Here is an 18,415-nt window from a genome sequence, read left to right on the forward strand (position 1 = left end):
CTGTAGTTAAATACTGCACTGCAATACCATAGTCTGTGATATGTGATGATGTGCTGTTTATATTTCACACCTCAAGTACCACCAAAAAAGTAATGCTTTGAAGATTTCTGTAATCATGCAGGTGACATACTTTATTTGAATGTCTAAAACTATTGCGTCTCTCTACAAAGGACAGTCCTAAAACATGCCCTGTTCTAGGTATTTAAGGACCAAAGCTGAAAAAAACACTGAATGTGTCCATAGAGGTCTTCAGATGTTGTCAATTATATAGTTGACCAGCCTATGGTGGGCATCATTACCAGGTAGGTGTGTTGGCAGCAGGTGACCCTCCGAGCCTTCACCTGCAGCTACCAGCTCCTTCCAGCATTGGTAGATTAGTTTGTTATAGCTTGTATTCATCAACATCATCATTTATTTATATATTTATATATTCAATGAGTCGCTTTAATATATTACTAAGATAAAGGATTGGTGTGACCCTTTTGAAGGATAGAGGGTTGCACAATATGGCAAACTGTATCAGGTTGCCCATCACTGCACTACAGTATGTATGCACGGTATGGGCACTATAGATTGAATGGTCATGGGTGTAAATCACCCCTGTATCACTTTCACTTAATATTATATCTTTCCATCACTAGCTATAATCACCCATGAATCACTTTTACATCTATGAATAGATGGGTCATACAATAATATCGTTTTCTGTGTTAGTTCCACTTCTATTGTCCACTAAAATACAATTTGAGCCCATTGAAACTGTCAGCTATCCCCATCATATAAAAAAATAAACATCTGTGCTTTACCACGCATGTGCATCGACGACCATTCATAAAACTACAATTCCCAGCATGCGCCGGGTCACACACGTCCTGCGCGTCTACACACCCCTTACAGTACAAACTACAGTTCCCAGCACGCGCCAGAGCGGCGTGCGCTTGCGCACTGATTTGTGTGGGCGGAGCTACGTGTCAGTGTCGGGCTCTTGCTGCCCCCAGCACAGCGCGCTCCGCCGGCTCTGGGACAACATGGCGCTGAAAAGGATTCAGAAGGTGAGACCAACGGAACCGCCCGGGGACACCGCCACGATATCTTGTGATACAAAGCGGCCTGAGCCCCCTTCTCTCGTCTGCCCGGCGGGGTTGTCCCTGTTGGCTGGAGAGTGAATGGACAGCGTTGTGTTGGCGTGATGCCGGGAGGGAGGGAAGGGGAAAGGCCGAATCACAGGGGCTTTCGGCGGAGCCAAGGACAGCGCGGAACCGATGCCAGATAGTGATCCAGTGTGGATGAGTTTGCGCATGCGTCAGGGCTGTCACCACGGTCTCCCTCCCCCCGAGATACCTTAGTTTGCGCGTGCGTTATGAATGGAAGAAGGCGCTGCCGTCGCTACGGCGCATGCTCACGAGAGGTGGCCGAGGAAAGTCTCTTGTGCGCATGCCCGGAGGTGACAGCTGCTCTCACACCTCCCCCCTCTTTCTCGCTTGTATCGGTTGCCAAATAGTGATCCTATAGGCCAGCTGCTGGGGACAGACCTTAAATGGGAAAAGGGGACTGCGAGGTGTGAAGGCAAAGAGAAGGGGGCAGCTCAGATGGGCACAGGTTACATGAGAACACACAGACCTGTCTGGTGTAGTAGAAATAGAGCAGCAGCATCCATAATATAGACAGTGAGAACCTGGGGGACTGACTCTATTTATTGGGAACCAGGGGTATCCAAAAGTGCGTGTATAATAAATATATATATATATATATATATATATATATTATAATCTCTACTCCCTGTGTTACCTCCTATTAGAGTAAATATATGTACACAATAAAAATGGTGAAATTCTGGAGACAAATAGCTAGATATCTACAAAGTTTTTGTATTACAGGACAGCTAAACCCGAAACGGAAATCTTAATATGAAAAGGTTAAGGTGAAATGTTCAATCCATGTCTTGCCAAATATTTTTTTTATTTTTTTTTATAAAGCAGAAAGACATACTACAGCATGAAGATGTGTCCACCGTTGTATTCATTATGTACAGATAATTTCTTTTACTCAGGCCACTGCAAGACATACTCAGACTCTCAAACTGATAACTTTGTGAGCACTGCTGCTCCTGTAGGAGTGTAAGGTTACAAACTTTTGCTAAAGTTAACCCACTCCCATCCCCCTCTTTAAAAATCAGTCTGTTTTTGACAGCGAATAGCAGCTTTGGGAGGGGCGTAGGGAGACGTAAACTGTGCTGTAAGGCTGCTCCTCCTTTTAAATGTCTCCTATCATTTGCTGTCAAAAATGAATGTGAAAGTAAATAAGTAATGCACAAATGTCTGTTTACACTTATGTTTTATTCCAATTTATGCAGGAACTGATGGATTTGCAGAGGGATCCTCCAGCTCAGTGCTCTGCTGGTCCTGTGGGAGAGGACTGTACGTAATGCACCCTAGCCTAGTAGACATACCTCCCCCTTATATTTACATCAGAAGGCTAATTGCTTGATTTAGAAAACATTTCAGACTTCAGAAAATGGACAAGATTTAATATAACTGTATTTTTAAAAATTGGGTGTAGAACATCTATATTATAACCATCTACTCCTCTTTGGCACCTGTGATTTACAATGTGAATCTAAACATGAATTTACAGAACTGCAAGTAAAACCAGTCTTTGATTTATAGAATCCTTTGCATGCTATAGTAGTTTTTTTTCTCTGTCACTGCCATCTATATACTGGATATTAATTTATTTGTAAATTCTAGTTTTCAGGTACCTGCGTTTTGTTTTGCAAATGTAATATTGTTAATGCATAGATGTCCAGTTTTCATAATCTTATTAGAAACAATAAATCCACATCACTGTCACTAGTATACTCCCACCCCCATATACATCTCACTGCCAATAGTGCAGTGTCCATTCCATTGAATATCCCCCAAGTTGTGTCTCTCTGTATTTCAGTGTTTCACTGGCAGGCGACTATCATGGGCCCTGTAAGTATCTTGTCCCACAATATGTGCACCTCTCCTCTGTTTGTGTCTCAACTAATATTTGTCACGTCACATTCTTAACAGGGTGCTCAGCACTTCCGCAAAACACTTGAGCTGATTTTTACTGAAGTGCAACTAGAAAGATCAGCATTAAATTATAAACGTGCAAACAGTTTATTATACCATTGAGTAGCTTGGACCATGGTTAACATTTAGTCTAGATGGTCAGATGCTTGAGAACCTGATTTAGAGAGAAGAGAGAGATGGCATGTGACTAATTACCATGCAGATTTGGTGACTAGTGAACAACAGAGTAGGCAGTGTGCTGGTTGATATGCTGATAGAGTAGGCTTAGATCGATAAAGGTGTAACCGGAATGAATGTGCAGTTCACATTAGTTATTCAACATCCGAATAACCGATAGCTTGCGGTGCTGCTTAGGTTTCAGGAATGGATGATGTTGATAGTGTGCACAAGAATTAGGTACTGTATCAGGAATTCATTTTTTTTTTACTTAAAGTGTTTATAAATAAAAGCAAACATCTGGTTGATATTGGTTATGGTACCCTTTTCTTTTGTACCAGTGTTCACAAATTTCCCCAATTACATATTTACAAATGGAGGGCAGGAAGTGACAAGAAGTATGTGCCAGTCCGAATTGGTGAGGTAGAGTATATGCTAAAGGGGTTTTCTGCTTCAAATAGGAATTTGTTTAATCACCTCCCTTCCAAATATTAGTAATTTGGGGATCTCTCCCCTGGAGAACCCACTTTTTGTTGTATTTAGCAAGGACCTGACATTTTCTGGACCTCTGCGATCACCTTCAGTGCTGCGTGTCTATGTAGCAGAGGACATCTGACATAGCGGTTCTGAGGCTTTCAATTTAGAGACGCTATATGGGATCCGGTGGTAGTCATTTTATCGATGATCCAAATTTCGACACACTACATTCCTACAGAATAATTCCGATTCGAATGATGATGATAATAAGCAAATGCAGACATAACATAAAAAATACATCACCTACGCTCGTGCAATGTATTCTGATTGCAGTAAAAGCCAGCGCTTGCATTTGACATTAGCCATTGTGGGGACAGTGATATTTCTGAATTTAAAGCTGCAATGGGACCGGTCGCCGCAGTTACAATCTAATTTAAGGGTTAGGGATAAGGTTAGGGTTAGAATTACAACTAGAATAAAGGCTTTTACATTATACATGGGGCGACTGGTGGCATTACCGCTTTAAATTCAGAAATCGCTCGCTCCATGATGACTGATGTCAAATAAAACTGCCAGCTTTTACTTCAATCAGAATACGTTGCACACGTGTCAGTGATGTACGGAGTCTTTTTTATGTTAAGTCTGCATTTGCTTATCGCCATTATTGAAATCGGAATTTTTTTGTAGGTATGTACTATGTCGGAATTTTCAGCACCAGTAACGCATACCCCACCCTTTGGGATATCTCCTGCGACAGAGAGCTGAGCAGCACTGAATATGGCAGTGGTCCTAGTTATATGTGCGTGCCTGGACCTGCTAGAGAGAGAGATGAGAAGCACTGAAGATAGCGGTGGTCCTGGCTATATGTGAGTGCTGGGACCTGCTAGGGAGAGAGATGAGAAGCACTGAAGATAGTGGTGGTCCTAGTTATATGTGAGTGCCGGGACCTGCTAGAGAGAGATGAGAAGCACTGAAGATAGTGGTGGTCCTAGTTATATGTGAGTGCCGGGACCTGCTAGAGAGAGAGATGAGAAGCACTGAAGATAGCGGTGGTCCTGGCTATATGTGAGTGCCTGGACCTGCTAGAGAGAGAGATGAGAAGCACTGAAGATAGTGGTGGTCCTGGCTATATGAGAGTGCCGGGACCTGCTAGAGAGAGAGATGAGAAGCACTGAAGATAGTGGTGGTCCTGGCTATATGTGAGTGCCGGGACCTGCTACAGAGAGCTGAGAAGCACTAAACATAGCTGTGGTCCTGGCTATATGTGAGTGCCGGGACCTGCTAGAGAGAGAGATGAGAAGCACTGAAGATAGCGGTGGTCCTGGCTATATGTGAGTGCCGGGACCTGCTACAGAGAGCTGAGCAGCACTGAATATGGCAGTGGTCCTAGTTATATGTGAGTGCCTGGACCTGCTAGAGAGAGAGAGATGAGAAGCACTGAAGATAGCAGTGGTCCTGGCTATATGTGAGGGCCGGGACCTGCTACAGAGAGATGAGAAGCACTAAAGATAGCTGTGGTCCTGGCTATATGTGTGTGCTGGGACCTGCTAGAGAGAGAGATGAGAAGCACTAAAGATAGCTGTGGTCCTGGCTATATGTGAGTGCTGGGACCTGCTAGAGAGAGAGATGAGAAGCACTGAAGATAGCAGTGGTCCTGGCTATATGTGAGGGCCGGGACCTGCTACAGAGAGATGAGAAGCACTAAAGATAGCTGTGGTCCTGGCTATATGTGAGTGCCGGGACCTGCTAGAGAGAGAGATGAGAAGCACTGAAGATAGCGGTGGTCCTGGCTATATGTGAGTGCCGGGACCTGCTACAGAGAGCTGAGCAGCACTGAATATGGCAGTGGTCCTAGTTATATGTGCGTGCCTGGACCTGCTAGAGAGAGAGATGAGAAGCACTGAAGATAGCGGTGGTCCTGGCTATATGTGAGTGCTGGGACCTGCTAGGGAGAGAGATGAGAAGCACTGAAGATAGTGGTGGTCCTAGTTATATGTGAGTGCCGGGACCTGCTAGAGAGAGATGAGAAGCACTGAAGATAGTGGTGGTCCTAGTTATATGTGAGTGCCGGGACCTGCTAGAGAGAGAGATGAGAAGCACTGAAGATAGCGGTGGTCCTGGCTATATGTGAGTGCCTGGACCTGCTAGAGAGAGAGATGAGAAGCACTGAAGATAGTGGTGGTCCTGGCTATATGAGAGTGCCGGGACCTGCTAGAGAGAGAGATGAGAAGCACTGAAGATAGTGGTGGTCCTGGCTATATGTGAGTGCCGGGACCTGCTACAGAGAGCTGAGAAGCACTAAACATAGCTGTGGTCCTGGCTATATGTGAGTGCCGGGACCTGCTAGAGAGAGAGATGAGAAGCACTGAAGATAGCGGTGGTCCTGGCTATATGTGAGTGCCGGGACCTGCTACAGAGAGCTGAGCAGCACTGAATATGGCAGTGGTCCTAGTTATATGTGAGTGCCTGGACCTGCTAGAGAGAGAGAGATGAGAAGCACTGAAGATAGCAGTGGTCCTGGCTATATGTGAGGGCCGGGACCTGCTACAGAGAGATGAGAAGCACTAAAGATAGCTGTGGTCCTGGTTATATGTGAGTGCTGGGACCTGCTAGAGAGAGAGATGAGAAGCACTAAAGATAGCTGTGGTCCTGGCTATATGTGAGTGCTGGGACCTGCTAGAGAGAGAGAGAGATGAGAAGCACTGAAGATAGCGGTGGTCCTGGCTATATGTGAGTGCCGGGACCTGCTACAGAGAGCTGAGCAGCACTGAATATGGCAGTGGTCCTAGTTATATGTAAGTGCCTGGACATGCTAGAGAGAGAGATGAGAAGCACTGAAGATAGCAGTGGTCCTGGCTATATGTGAGTGCCGGGACCTGCTACAGAGAGATGAGAAGCACTGAAGATAGCGGTGGTCCTGGCTATATGTGAGTGCCAGGACCTGCTACAGAGAGATGAGAAGCACTGAAGATAGCAGTGGTCCTGGCTATATGTGAGTGCCGGGACCTGCTACAGAGAGATGGGAAGCACTGAAGATAGCGGTGGTCCTGGCTATATGTGAGTGCCAGGACCTGCTACAGAGAGATGAGAAGCACTGAAGATAGCAGTGGTCCTGGCTATATGTGAGTGCCGGGACCTGCTACAGAGAGATGAGAAGCCTTGAAGATAGCAGTGGTCCTGGTTATATGTGAGTGCAGGACCTGCTACAGAGAGATGGGAAGCACTGAAGATAGCGGTGGTCCTGGTTATACGTGAGTGCCGGGACCTGCTACAGAGAGCTGAAGCAGCACTGAAGATAGCGGTGGTCCTGGTTATATGTGAGTGCCGGGACCTGCTACAGAGAGCTGAAGCAGCACTGAAGATAGCGGTGGTCCTGGCTATATGTGAGTGCTGGGACCCTGCTACAGAGAGCTCAGCAGCACTGAAGATAGCGGTGGTCCTGTATGTGAGTGCCTGGACCTGCTACAGAGAGCTGAGCAGCACTGAAGATAGCGGTGGTCCTGTATGTGAGTGCTGGGACCCTGCTACAGTGAATGGCAGGGAACTATTATTAGGAAGTGAAGAGATTTAGTAAAATTATTATTTAAATTAGAAGACTAATTTAAGTTTGCGAAGGAAACCGTTTTTATCACATAGCAGCTAGGCTATTGTTTTTATTAATTTGGGTACGATTTAGGAATTGGAAATAGCATGCAAATCGGAGTGCAATGTGATGCTCGTGCAGACTACTGTTGCTAGGAAGTAGAGGTTTTTGATTTGTTTTTTGTTTTCTAGAGCATGTACTATGTTTTGCTTCCCATGTGACTCAATCTATTTCATTTAATGTAGTTTACTGTTTGCTTTATTGATGCTAAAAAATAATTATCCAAAATAATACTAAAATATAATATTTAGATATTTTATATTTAGAAGAAGGTAATGTGGCCCCATTTTTATTCAGGTCACAACCCATAGTGTAAAGCCTCTGCTGCAGAGTGATAGTCATTGCTGGAAAATGAACAAGAAGTAAGATATTACAGTAGTTAGATAGGAAGTGATTAGGTCATATGCTGAGGTTGTGGTAGAAACCCCTCTCTCTTTAGGACACTTCTGTGCCCCACTTTCCCCTCTGGATTGCTCCTCTCCTCCATTGCTGATATGGATCTCCATTTTTCAGAATGACAGCCCTTTCCAAGGTGGTGTTTTCTTCCTCACCATTCATTTTCCAACAGATTATCCCTTCAAACCCCCAAAGGTAAGGAGAGGGGAGACTAGGCTGGCAAAGGGTACAGAGCGAATAACTGGTATATTCCTATTAGTGTGTCATTGCTATTGTTTTCTGTCTCTCGTCAGGTGGCATTTACAACCAAAATCTACCACCCCAACATTAACAGTAATGGCAGCATTTGCTTGGACATCCTGCGAAGCCAATGGTCACCAGCTCTTACTGTATCCAAGGGTCAGTTGATATGTACTTATGTGTTACTGTGTCTCTGTTGATGGTTTTTTTTCATGAGTTATGAGAATGTTTGTATGGACAAACTGAGCTCACCAACTAAAGTCAGCAGGAGAGATCTGGAGCAGTTGGGCACCAGAAGTACATGTTCTGTTACCCTCGCTGCAGGGATATGCCCAGACCTGCTATATGAAATAGGATTCAAAATATTGTGACATTTTCTTGCAAAACAATAATGTTTGCGCTCACAATAAATAGGTGTCCAAAGCTGAGGGCGCTTTACAAATAATTTCTTGGTACCAGCAGTGGGGTTGTCAGTAGGAGAGCTGTTTGCGTCAAAGACACAGGGATAGATTTACTAAAAAGGAAAAGTGGAGGTGATGCACGCAGCAACCTATCCGATTTTAGCTGTCACTTTCCAGAATGTATTATATAAAGTAACCAGAGCATAGTTTTTCCCATGTATAGGAGTATTGTTTATTTGCAAAATATTGACATTGTTGTTTTACATTTCCAGTTCTGCTGTCTATCTGCTCTCTCCTCTGTGACCCCAACCCAGATGATCCTTTGGTGCCAGAGATCGCTCACACATATAAAGCAGACCGGGAGAAGTACGTAGGCCTAACTGTTGTTTTCTATATGTAGTTCCTGAGCTACGGTAGCGGAGGCTCACTTTGCCCACCAGAGATGGCTCTCCAGCAGTTTCAGTGTGGAAAGGGTTTCTTCTAAGCTCTGCAGCATTGCTTTTATTTACTGGATTATGTTCCTTACTGGCAATTTAGAAAACACTGCAGTTGGATTTGTCTCAAAAAAAGAGGATTACAAAACACACCTATTACTGATAAATCTGTAGTTCCCAAGTGGTCACCTCTGACAGATCTGTAATGTACTCTGAGGGAACTAATGCTGAGACGTGTATTGTCACTCTGAATATGTTGGCATTTTAGCGTCCATCTTAATGTAGCTGTGTTTAATGAGTATCATTATTTATGTCACGGTGCTAGGTGTGTATGGAGCACTGCCAGTCCTAGGTGAAGCAACATTCAGGCCATGAGTACTTCACATTTTAACTACAGAAATGTGGGGACTGATGACTGGTTACTATATGTATATATCATAGTTTAGATGATGCTTGTATTTTTTGAGGTTTAAATGTGACGTCACACAAGATTTCCCTTTCTCCATCTGCAGGTATAACAGACTAGCACGAGAATGGACACAGAAATATGCAATGTAACACACTCTAAATAGCACAGCCAGACTGACAGACTGGAGAGGGCAGAGACCCTCCCACTTCTCTTGTTTATCTTCTTGTGCCAACATCCCTGCAATGTTTTTATACTATACCGACCAACCAAAAATAACCCAGCAACTCCATGGATGCCCCCTTCCCCCTCCACATTCACCTTTTGCGCAACTTGGCTGAGGAAGAGGGTTAGCCATTCTCACTCCAAAATCTGCTGCTGTTAGAATACTCTCCTGCCTCTTCTACTTGTATGCCTGGCTCCGAAGGGCTGAGCCCCTCTCCCCTCTCTGCACTGAAACATCCCCGCCCTGAGATCTGCTTTCGAGACGCTCATATCACCTTACCCTCTACTTTAAATAACTCAGGACATAGATGTTTGTTTGGGAAGAGTCCCAGGATCCTCCCCTTCTGTAGCTCTCCCTTTCCCCAGTCCAGAGTAGCATGGCTAGTAGCTGCTGTTGCTGGTACAAGAGAAGTCTTCGTGGAAATTGAAGGAAGATCAGGTGTCATCTGAGTTTCCAGGCCATCAACTTGCCATGAATTTGTCGCTCTCGTCTTATGTCTGTATGGAGTAGAAGAGCCAAGATGGTTACGGAAGAACGGTTTGCAATGCAATTCGCACAAAGTAGCAGCATTGCTCACAATGGCTGCACTTCCCGAATGTTTGCTGTACAATCTTTCTAGTCAGAACGGGGAGAACGGACTCCTGGAACCCTAACCTGTTTTTAATGAATGAGAAAGCTGTATGCTCATTACACCAATAACAATTTATGGTACCTTGGGGGTGTGCTTCAGCAACACAATGGTGGTACGCTGTATCTTCATAGCATCTCCTAGAAGTGGGTATACCCCCCTCTGTTTACTTGGATTAGATTGTGTTATTAACACTCATCTGTGTTACTTTTAATATCACACTAACTCATATCATTGTGTGCTTTAGGATATATTTAACCATTCATATTAAGCAGGTCTCGCCCCACCCAAAATAGTACTAGCCCTTTAGTAAATGAGCAGGTCCTGCCCATCCGTTGTAGCTCACTCTGTTGGAGCAGAAGCTTGCAAGCCATGCTGTCGGTCCAGGATTTAAAGTGTGCCAATCGCCTACACATGGTTTGGGCAGCCATTTTGTTTGCTGAACCAATACTCGGCCTTTCTGTCCAGTAGGGACTACTGACATCACCGCTGCCTCAGAGATGTCATTACTTCCTTGTGAATTGATGGTTGTATTCTGATGGATATTGGTGTAGTCTTCAAAATGGCTGCCTTCGTTGTGTGTAAGCCAGGTGTCCCCTTTAAATGCGTGAGTGCCATGCAACGTGCGACAGGCAGGGGAATGTTTTTCAGCACTGTGAATTTAGCTTTGCTCCAGTCTACCTCACTCTGAATTCTGGGACGAAATGTTCCCTCCCACTTAAAGGAACGGTGGCCGGCTTTACAATGTTTGCACCACAGAGCAAAATGCTGTGCAGAGTGTCTACTCTGCATTATACAAGCATAGTGAAGAGTCTGAACTTGTACGGTCATTAATACACGTAGCTAATTATGAACATGATGCACTGTATAATTGCAGAGTATCTTTAATATTAATATTACATTGTTTTACTTTGCGGAGTTTCTACTAAAAACTTGCACTGTGTAATGATGCTGAGTGTCTGTATACAATGTTTATGAATGTGCTGCACTGAATCATGTAACTGAGAATCAGTAACCTCTTTTCTGAACTCCAGGTCTGCATTTGGGATTTAGTAATGGTTTGACAATGACAGGTGAACGTGACGGTCGGTGAGTAACCAGCCAGCGTTCACTTATGTAGTTGGTAAAAAAGTGGGACTGATCAGGAAGGAGCGTTGGTTACGTGCTATGCTCTCCTGGGCTTCCTCTAGGCTCACTACTCCAACTGTGTGTATGGGAGAAATGGTGCCTTGGATAGCACATAATGTACAAATCAAAACGCTCTTTAGGGTGAACTGGTTTTCAGAGTTTTTGATTTACTACATTGCGCGCAAAGTCCCTGCACCCATGCCACATACACATAGTGGTAGCGGCCATCTTGTGATCTAAACCATTGTCAATGAGAATGCAACCTATCGCTTCACTTCCAACCAGTGCCTCATGTATATTGATCAGGCATCATTAATTTTGGTCAAGAAGTGCCTCAGTGATGTCACTTGTTCCTAGAGAAGGAAGAGGCTTCAATCTCCTAAATATTAGCCGAGCCCACAAGATGGCCGCCTCCTCTGTGTGCAGCCGCTAAGTGAAACAGTCACCTTGCTTCATCCATGTGTACTGAAGAAACTGGTCTTGGCCAATTTCATGATATTACTTATTTTAAAAATGTATTTGGAATAAAATCGTAAAAGGCGAAACACCTAGATAATAAGGGTCACTTCACGTAACTAACTTATTTATTCATCATTCTGTTTAAATATAAACAGTCGTCTTCTTCCCATAAACAGGAATCTGCATTAAATGTTTCTCATCCTCCTCACTTGTCTCTGCAGCTTAATGTAGGCAACACAAAGATTTAACGCTGGACTATTCTAGCACTGTTTTGTTTTTGTAGTTTGGTTTTATTTATTTTTTATTTTTTTGTTGATTTACTACTAAAATGTAGTTTTTTTTTTGTTTTTTTTTAACTCCCTCTAAGGGCCTGGTAAAATCACAGCACTGTCTGGTGGAGCTGTACCTGCAACAAAACCTACTGATAAAATGCAGTTGTGCCAGGGCTTGTTGGACTCTCCCATACACTGTTGCTTGTTCATAGGTCAGTTATATCCAGCATACTGCACTGAGCATTTCTAACCTGTTGGGCTGCAAGGTGCACTGTGTAGTCACTAGACATGAGTTGCTATCTTGGGTATTATTGTTTATATGGTGCCAAAACAATTATACAGTGCTGTATAGTGGGGGGAATAGAACCTAGTACATAAAATGTAGACGTCCAACAAACAAAATACAAAACATAACAGCCATAAAGCTTAATACAGAATGGCAGAGGCGTAATTCAAGGATGCCCAGGTGGATGAGGTGGGACTGCACAGGGAGACAGGAGAAGTGAGGTCTCCTCTCATGAGAGCTTACAATCTAATGGCTTCAGTGATTGCTGTGACAATGCTGCAGAGGTCACTGCTCTGATGTAAGCATACACACATGGCCTCTAATAAGAGCATACTTCTATGAGGAGATCCAGAGTAGAATGTTACTGAGAATATGTAGATCTACATCGCAGGTGCCCAAACTCAGTCCTCAAGAGCTACCATTATTTCTGTATGTGGAAACCGGTGGGATAATTACTGACCAGAAAAATAGGTGACTCACCTGTGCATGTTTAAAGTAATCCTGAAAACATGGCCTGTTGGTAGCTCTTGAGGACTGGGTTTGAGTACCTCTGATCTATATGAAAGAGGCAGATCCTTACAAGCAGGGATTCCCCATTGGTAATATCCAACTTCCATGTAATACTGGACAGCAAGACTGCAATATATTTAAAGTTCCATGAAATGCTTATTTTCTTTACACTTGCAAGGGGTGGGGGGGCTACACCTGGTGAATGCAAATCTCTACAGAGTATTTATAAAGGACATACTGCATTGCATTAGTGCTAGTTGATAATAACAAGATTGCACTGTATAATGATGCTGAGTATACATAAACCTCAGAATGAACATGTTTAATAGCCACATCCTGTGTCTAGATTTTATAATAGGCGATTTGGTTTGTACTCAATATTTGGCAGCTCATTTGCATGCAAGGTAACGGGGTTTCAACTTGTCATTAAAAGCACAGGCAGCTTTGCTTTGTTGGTAGATTAGTCTACTTTTAATAACCTTTTTACCTTTATGCCAATTTACCAGACTATTGACATATTCTACAACCCTCTTTAGAGTTGCTCATAATCCTGAAAGAAACTGCAGCATTGCATTATTATAACTAGCGATCTGGCTTTCTTCAATACATGGTGCTGTGATTTGTTGTACTTCACATCCCCCCATAATACAGCATGAGCCTGTATCTGTTGTAATACAATCCTCAATCTTCTATACTAGCCAGAGTCCCAGTTCAACGACAGCTAGAGTGGCAGGGTACCTAACCATGTACTATACAATAGCAAATGTATATATTTTAAAGATTCACTTGTACTAGTATTCCAAACAGTTTCTATTTTAGGAGCTGCCATCTAGTGACCACAAAATGGAACTGCAGCTTAATAAAAAAGTTAAACTGAATAAATACTTTAATCCTTGGAATCTGAATAGTAGCAATAGCAAGTATTAAGTGGGATGCAGTAGGTGGATGTACACTCGAATGTAAAAAATGTATCTTTACTTTCTTGCTGTTTGAGTGATTGATTCATATATTGTGAAATTATTAGACTGGTAACTGTATAACCTCAGTGAGTGTAAATGGTCAGGTGAAAGGCTTAGTAACCTTATAAACATGGTCGGTGAGTAATGTCCTCTCTCAGGAAAGTAATTAAGGAATTGAAGAGCTAAAAATAATCAGCATGGTTGCAATAAACAGATTCACAAAACATTCTTTCAGGGTGAGGTTCTCCGAAGACTGAGCTTTAAACCTTTAATTTCCCGATTTTGAAATCTTGGTCTTTTAGAAATGCATCTCTAGTGTAAAACGCTACCTTTGTGTTTGCTTAGGACCAGAGATATCAGTGAGCTACTCTGTGATGTCATTATTTCCAAGTGACTTGATAGGCTAATGTCACAATGATGAATGGATAGACTGCATTCTCATAAAAATGTCTGTTTCCATTATATGTAGGTGATGTGTATAGTTTAAGCACTCTCCTCTAATACCCTCATGGAAATCCCTGATTAGGTTATCGAAAGATGAAATCTTGTTTATTTATGTTGACAAAGTACACTGGATTTTGTAGTACTGAATACAGTGACATTTATAGCTGCAGCTAATTCATTTCAATATATGGGGTGTCAAAAAATACAACATTGTATGTCTGGGGAAACGTTCCAGTATTCAAGCAATGCATTGTTTGTACAGCAAAGTTATATGGACTAAGATGGCTTCATCCCCCTGCACATCTCTACTTACCAATGTTTGTGTTCTCGAATGGTTGCAAATCCTGAATTCCGTCATATAAACTTAATAACCTTGCATGCGCTTCATTTTTTTTTTTCTGTCCTTTTTAGGAATTAATTTATATAGTGTGCAGTGTGTGAATATCTTCTATAATTTATTTCCCAACTCTCATCCCCAGTTTGCAGGGGCTCCAGCAGTGAAAGGTTACTTGGTTAACTGCGTTCACTTATTTAATTCTGTTTCCTGTTTTTGTTTTGGATTTTTTTTATTTTTTTCCTGCCAAATTGTGAATCTTTTTAAGTTGGTGCTGATACATATAAAGAAAAAAAGAAAAAAACATTTTTAAAATACCCGTGTCTCAGTTTTTATTTTATATCTTTATTTTAAACGTGGGTTTCTCTTAATAGATGGCCAGGAAGGGGCTGGTTTTTGTGTTTCACAATGAAGCAGGACAAGTGTTTGCATACATTGTTGACTGTATATAAATAAAAAATATATATACATACACTAATTGTGTGTAGTGAGCGCCATCTTTTACTGTTCAGAACAATGTATTACACCCTCCCCCATTCTGACTTACAGGCTAGTATCCGACGCACCCCTCTAAATGTAGAGAAGTCCTACAGAAAAGCCTAACTTGTATTGACGCTTCCATTTAACTTTGCTGGAAGACCCTGTTGAACAGAACAGTGGTAACCTCTACCCATGTTAGAGCATCAACTCATGACAAGATGTAAAATGTATATTTATAGTATTCATGTTTGAATTTCTTTTTGTCATGGGTTCCATAATAGCTGCCTATAGGCCAGGACATATGAACTGAATAAATAGAGAGCAGATAATGGCTGTATTACTATAGCTCTTACCAACACCAGCTGCCTTCAGGCAAATTGCTGTGTTTCCTCTAGTTCCAAGCACTGTACTTATACGATTGTATTTCTAAAACAAGTAAAATATTTTTCTGTAGCATTTGGGTTTTATGAGATCTGTGAATGTGACTAGTTTGGCCCTAGGATTCGTAGTGTGTGATATATTGAATGTACCTCTAATTCTAATCCCACAATGCCATTAGCCCTTATTGCAGATCTCCAGAGGTAAGAGAAATTATAAATACCAGGGCAGTGTCAGACTGGGGATTTAGAACGCTGCTGTTTTCCTACTAGAAAACAGCGATGAGACAGTGCCTCAGTGTCCCTCCCTAAAGTAAATGTAGAGCAAGGAAGTGTAACAGCATTCTAGAATGCTCACCCTCCCTTCCCCTAGTTGCAGTGTCTGAAAGCCTATTTCTGGCATGCAATCAACAGTGGTAATGGGCATCATATTTTGGGGCACCTAACGTAGCCTTCAATCATTAGATTTGCGCATACATCTTATATCTGTCAACGTTATGCCTACAGAGCAGCACATTCCAGCAGCTGAAGCCATGTCACATATGAACAGTACTGTATTTATACGTTCTACAAATAATCCTTAACTTGTGCAGAGAGAATGTTATTTTCCTTTATACATTTTTTTTTATTAACTTTAATATAATTTGTTTTCCCACTGTGGGTGGTGGCAGTAGTTACAGTTATGGAAGGGGATAAATTCCCAAAGAAGGATTCAAAAGTACTCCTCTTCCACACACTGAGTGGACTTTATAAGGCCCAGCTGCCTCAGTAGTGGTATCTACTACTGAAAGGAAGGCGTGGTACTGTAAAAATGTATTATCCACTGACTGGCTAAATGTTCCTAACTTAGTATTCCATACTTAACTGCTGGATTGCTATGACCTGGAACGAATAAAGACACGTTTGGAACAAGTGCCCACAGATCCTGACTCAACCCTTGACATCAGAAGTTTGTATTAGAAATGTGAGTCTAGACGTGATCCCTGGGAGTGCCAGAGAGCCCAGTATGGAGACGATCGTCCAACAAATCAGAGCTCTGCTCTCCCAGATTTCTGATGCCACCCTGAATCCAAAAATGAAGGACCCTGATGTCTTTCTTACAACATTTGAGAGATTCACTTCACCTTGGGCATGTCCCAATACTATCCAGGCAATCTGCCTGGAGTCTGTGAACTGGGAAAGCTCAAGTGGCTAATGTGAGTTTGCCGGCTGAGCATGGTGGTAATTATGGCCAAGATTTCAGTTGTGATGCGCTTTTGTTCCTAAGACCTATCTGCAAGGCTAAAGTCCTTTTCTCCTCAGACATCATCAATGCCCTAACAAATGGGCTTTTTCCATCAGTTGAGTAGCAACAGGGACAAAAATTCACCCCCCAGAAGGTATATAGTGTGACTCCCTCTTCCTTCTTTGTCTATTCCCTGTCTTCTCAAAGCTAAGTAAGGCAATGTTTTATTTATTTACTTACACAGAGGAAGAGGGAGTCTTGACTGGTGGCAGGATCGAGCATTAAAGAAAAAGCAAGTACCCTTCTCAGGGCCAGAATAGACTGCCGTAACACAGGTTGGGTGTCAATCTCCACACAGAAATAGTACAAGGGGCATGGCTTAAAAAGAAAATGAAACGATGCCAGTGTTCTGGAAGCAAGAACAGTGTGGCATGTAACACAAACCTCAAAATTTCAGACAATTGGCTGGTAGGTGACATTCATAAACTGACAAGAAGCTACAAAAAAATCAGATCTTTGTCAGCTATTCAGGTAGTGGGCAAGGACAACAAGGTAGCAGATTATCTCTGTCAGTATCAAATCCACCCAGCAGAGTGGGCATCACAGATGGAAGTGTTTCAAATGCTGGCGAAAAAGTTTGGAGAGACTGATAGATCTGATGGTGACAAGTTAAGACAAGGAAACAGCGAGTCTACTCTCTTCACACAAAAAATTTAAAGCAGAAGGAATAGATGCTCTGGCAAAACCTTGCAATTTAAAACTTTGGAAAGTTTTATCTCTTGTTTCTCTCACGGCAGAGAGAGGCAGTGGAAGTAATAGTGGTTCTTTACATTCTGGCCTCGCCGGCCATAGTTTGATGATGCTCTTTCAACAACCTTGGCCTCTACTGCTTAAGCCAGATCTCCTGCATCAAGGGCCCACTTTTCACCCAATTCCAAAGATGCTCTCCTTGATGGTGTGGCGATTGAGTGGTCATTGCTCAAGAGTAAAGTAATCTCTGCGTTATTATTGCAAGCAAGAAACAAAAATGATTTGATAGTGTATTGCATAATTTAGAGAACATTCATACTTTGGTGCAAATCCAGTTGCGCTTAACCTACATCTGGTGCTGGATTGATTTAAGAAGGTTTGCAAAAGACCTTCGTACTTTGAAGACACAGGTTTCGGCACTTAGTGTCTTCTTGAACGCTGTTGGTTTTTGTGGGAAGAGCTTTTCAAGCAGCTAACAGAATCCATTCTAGTATCAAATCTTTTGTGGCATCTTGAGAGCTCAATCTGGTTTTGGAGGATCTAGTATCAAAACCATTTGAACTCTTACATGAAGTTTTACTTAAATGGCTTACACACAAGATGCTATTCTGTGACAATCCCAGCTGTAGAAGAGTGGAAGAACAAAAAGCTTTATGGTGCAGGGAACCGTTTTTGAACATGTCCGTTAATAAACTACTTCTGCTTTCTTGCCTAAGGTAGTTTCCTCATTTTTTATCAATCAGGAAATTGTACTTCCATCCCTTTGGCCTAAGTCATCTAATTAAAAAAATTAGAAAAGTTTAAATTCTCTACACTTGGACAGAGCAATTTCTGTGTATCTCTGGAGAACAAAGGAATTCAGAAAGATGGACAATCTCTTTGTACCTCCCGAGGGTCCATGTCAAGGGCTAGCTCCATCCAAACACACTCTTGCAAGATATATTAGAGATGTTTTTTTTTCACAGGCTTATGAGAAAAATGGACTTGAGGTGCCAAAAATGCATCCTGCAAGGTCGGTGCAACCTTCTGGGTGCACAGGCTCAGGCTTCAGCAAATGATCTATGCAGAGCAGCAGCCTGGTTATTGCTTCATACCTTCTGGATGTTGTAGCCTCTACTGATGCTC

The 18,415-nt window shown here is 42.5% G+C and overlaps 1 protein-coding gene across 1 annotated transcript; it reads left to right on the top strand.

Annotated features, from left to right (window-relative positions):
* Positions 1 to 941: 941 nt before the first annotated feature.
* UBE2D4 (ubiquitin conjugating enzyme E2 D4) lies at positions 942 to 11,857 on the top strand. Its single transcript, XM_075207227.1, has 7 exons — positions 942 to 1,052; positions 2,354 to 2,417; positions 2,944 to 2,975; positions 7,849 to 7,926; positions 8,025 to 8,130; positions 8,645 to 8,738; positions 9,319 to 11,857. The coding sequence occupies exons 1-7, from the start codon at positions 1,029 to 1,031 to the stop codon at positions 9,362 to 9,364; spliced, it is 444 nt and encodes a 147-aa protein (XP_075063328.1). The 5' UTR covers positions 942 to 1,028; the 3' UTR covers positions 9,365 to 11,857.
* Positions 11,858 to 18,415: the final 6,558 nt, after the last annotated feature.

Source organism: Mixophyes fleayi, chromosome 4 (genome assembly GCF_038048845.1).
Source record: "Mixophyes fleayi isolate aMixFle1 chromosome 4, aMixFle1.hap1, whole genome shotgun sequence".
Lineage (NCBI taxonomy): Eukaryota > Metazoa > Chordata > Amphibia > Anura > Limnodynastidae > Mixophyes > Mixophyes fleayi.

Bases quoted from the DNA above. Each gene is read 5' to 3' on its own strand.
- UBE2D4 (XM_075207227.1), top strand. From the start codon at position 1,029: ATGGCGCTGAAAAGGATTCAGAAG. The intron at 2,418-2,943 runs GTACGTAATGCA...TCTGTATTTCAG, and splicing joins TGGTCCTGTGGGAGAGGACT to TGTTTCACTGGCAGGCGACT. The intron at 8,131-8,644 runs GTCAGTTGATAT...TTACATTTCCAG, and splicing joins AGCTCTTACTGTATCCAAGG to TTCTGCTGTCTATCTGCTCT.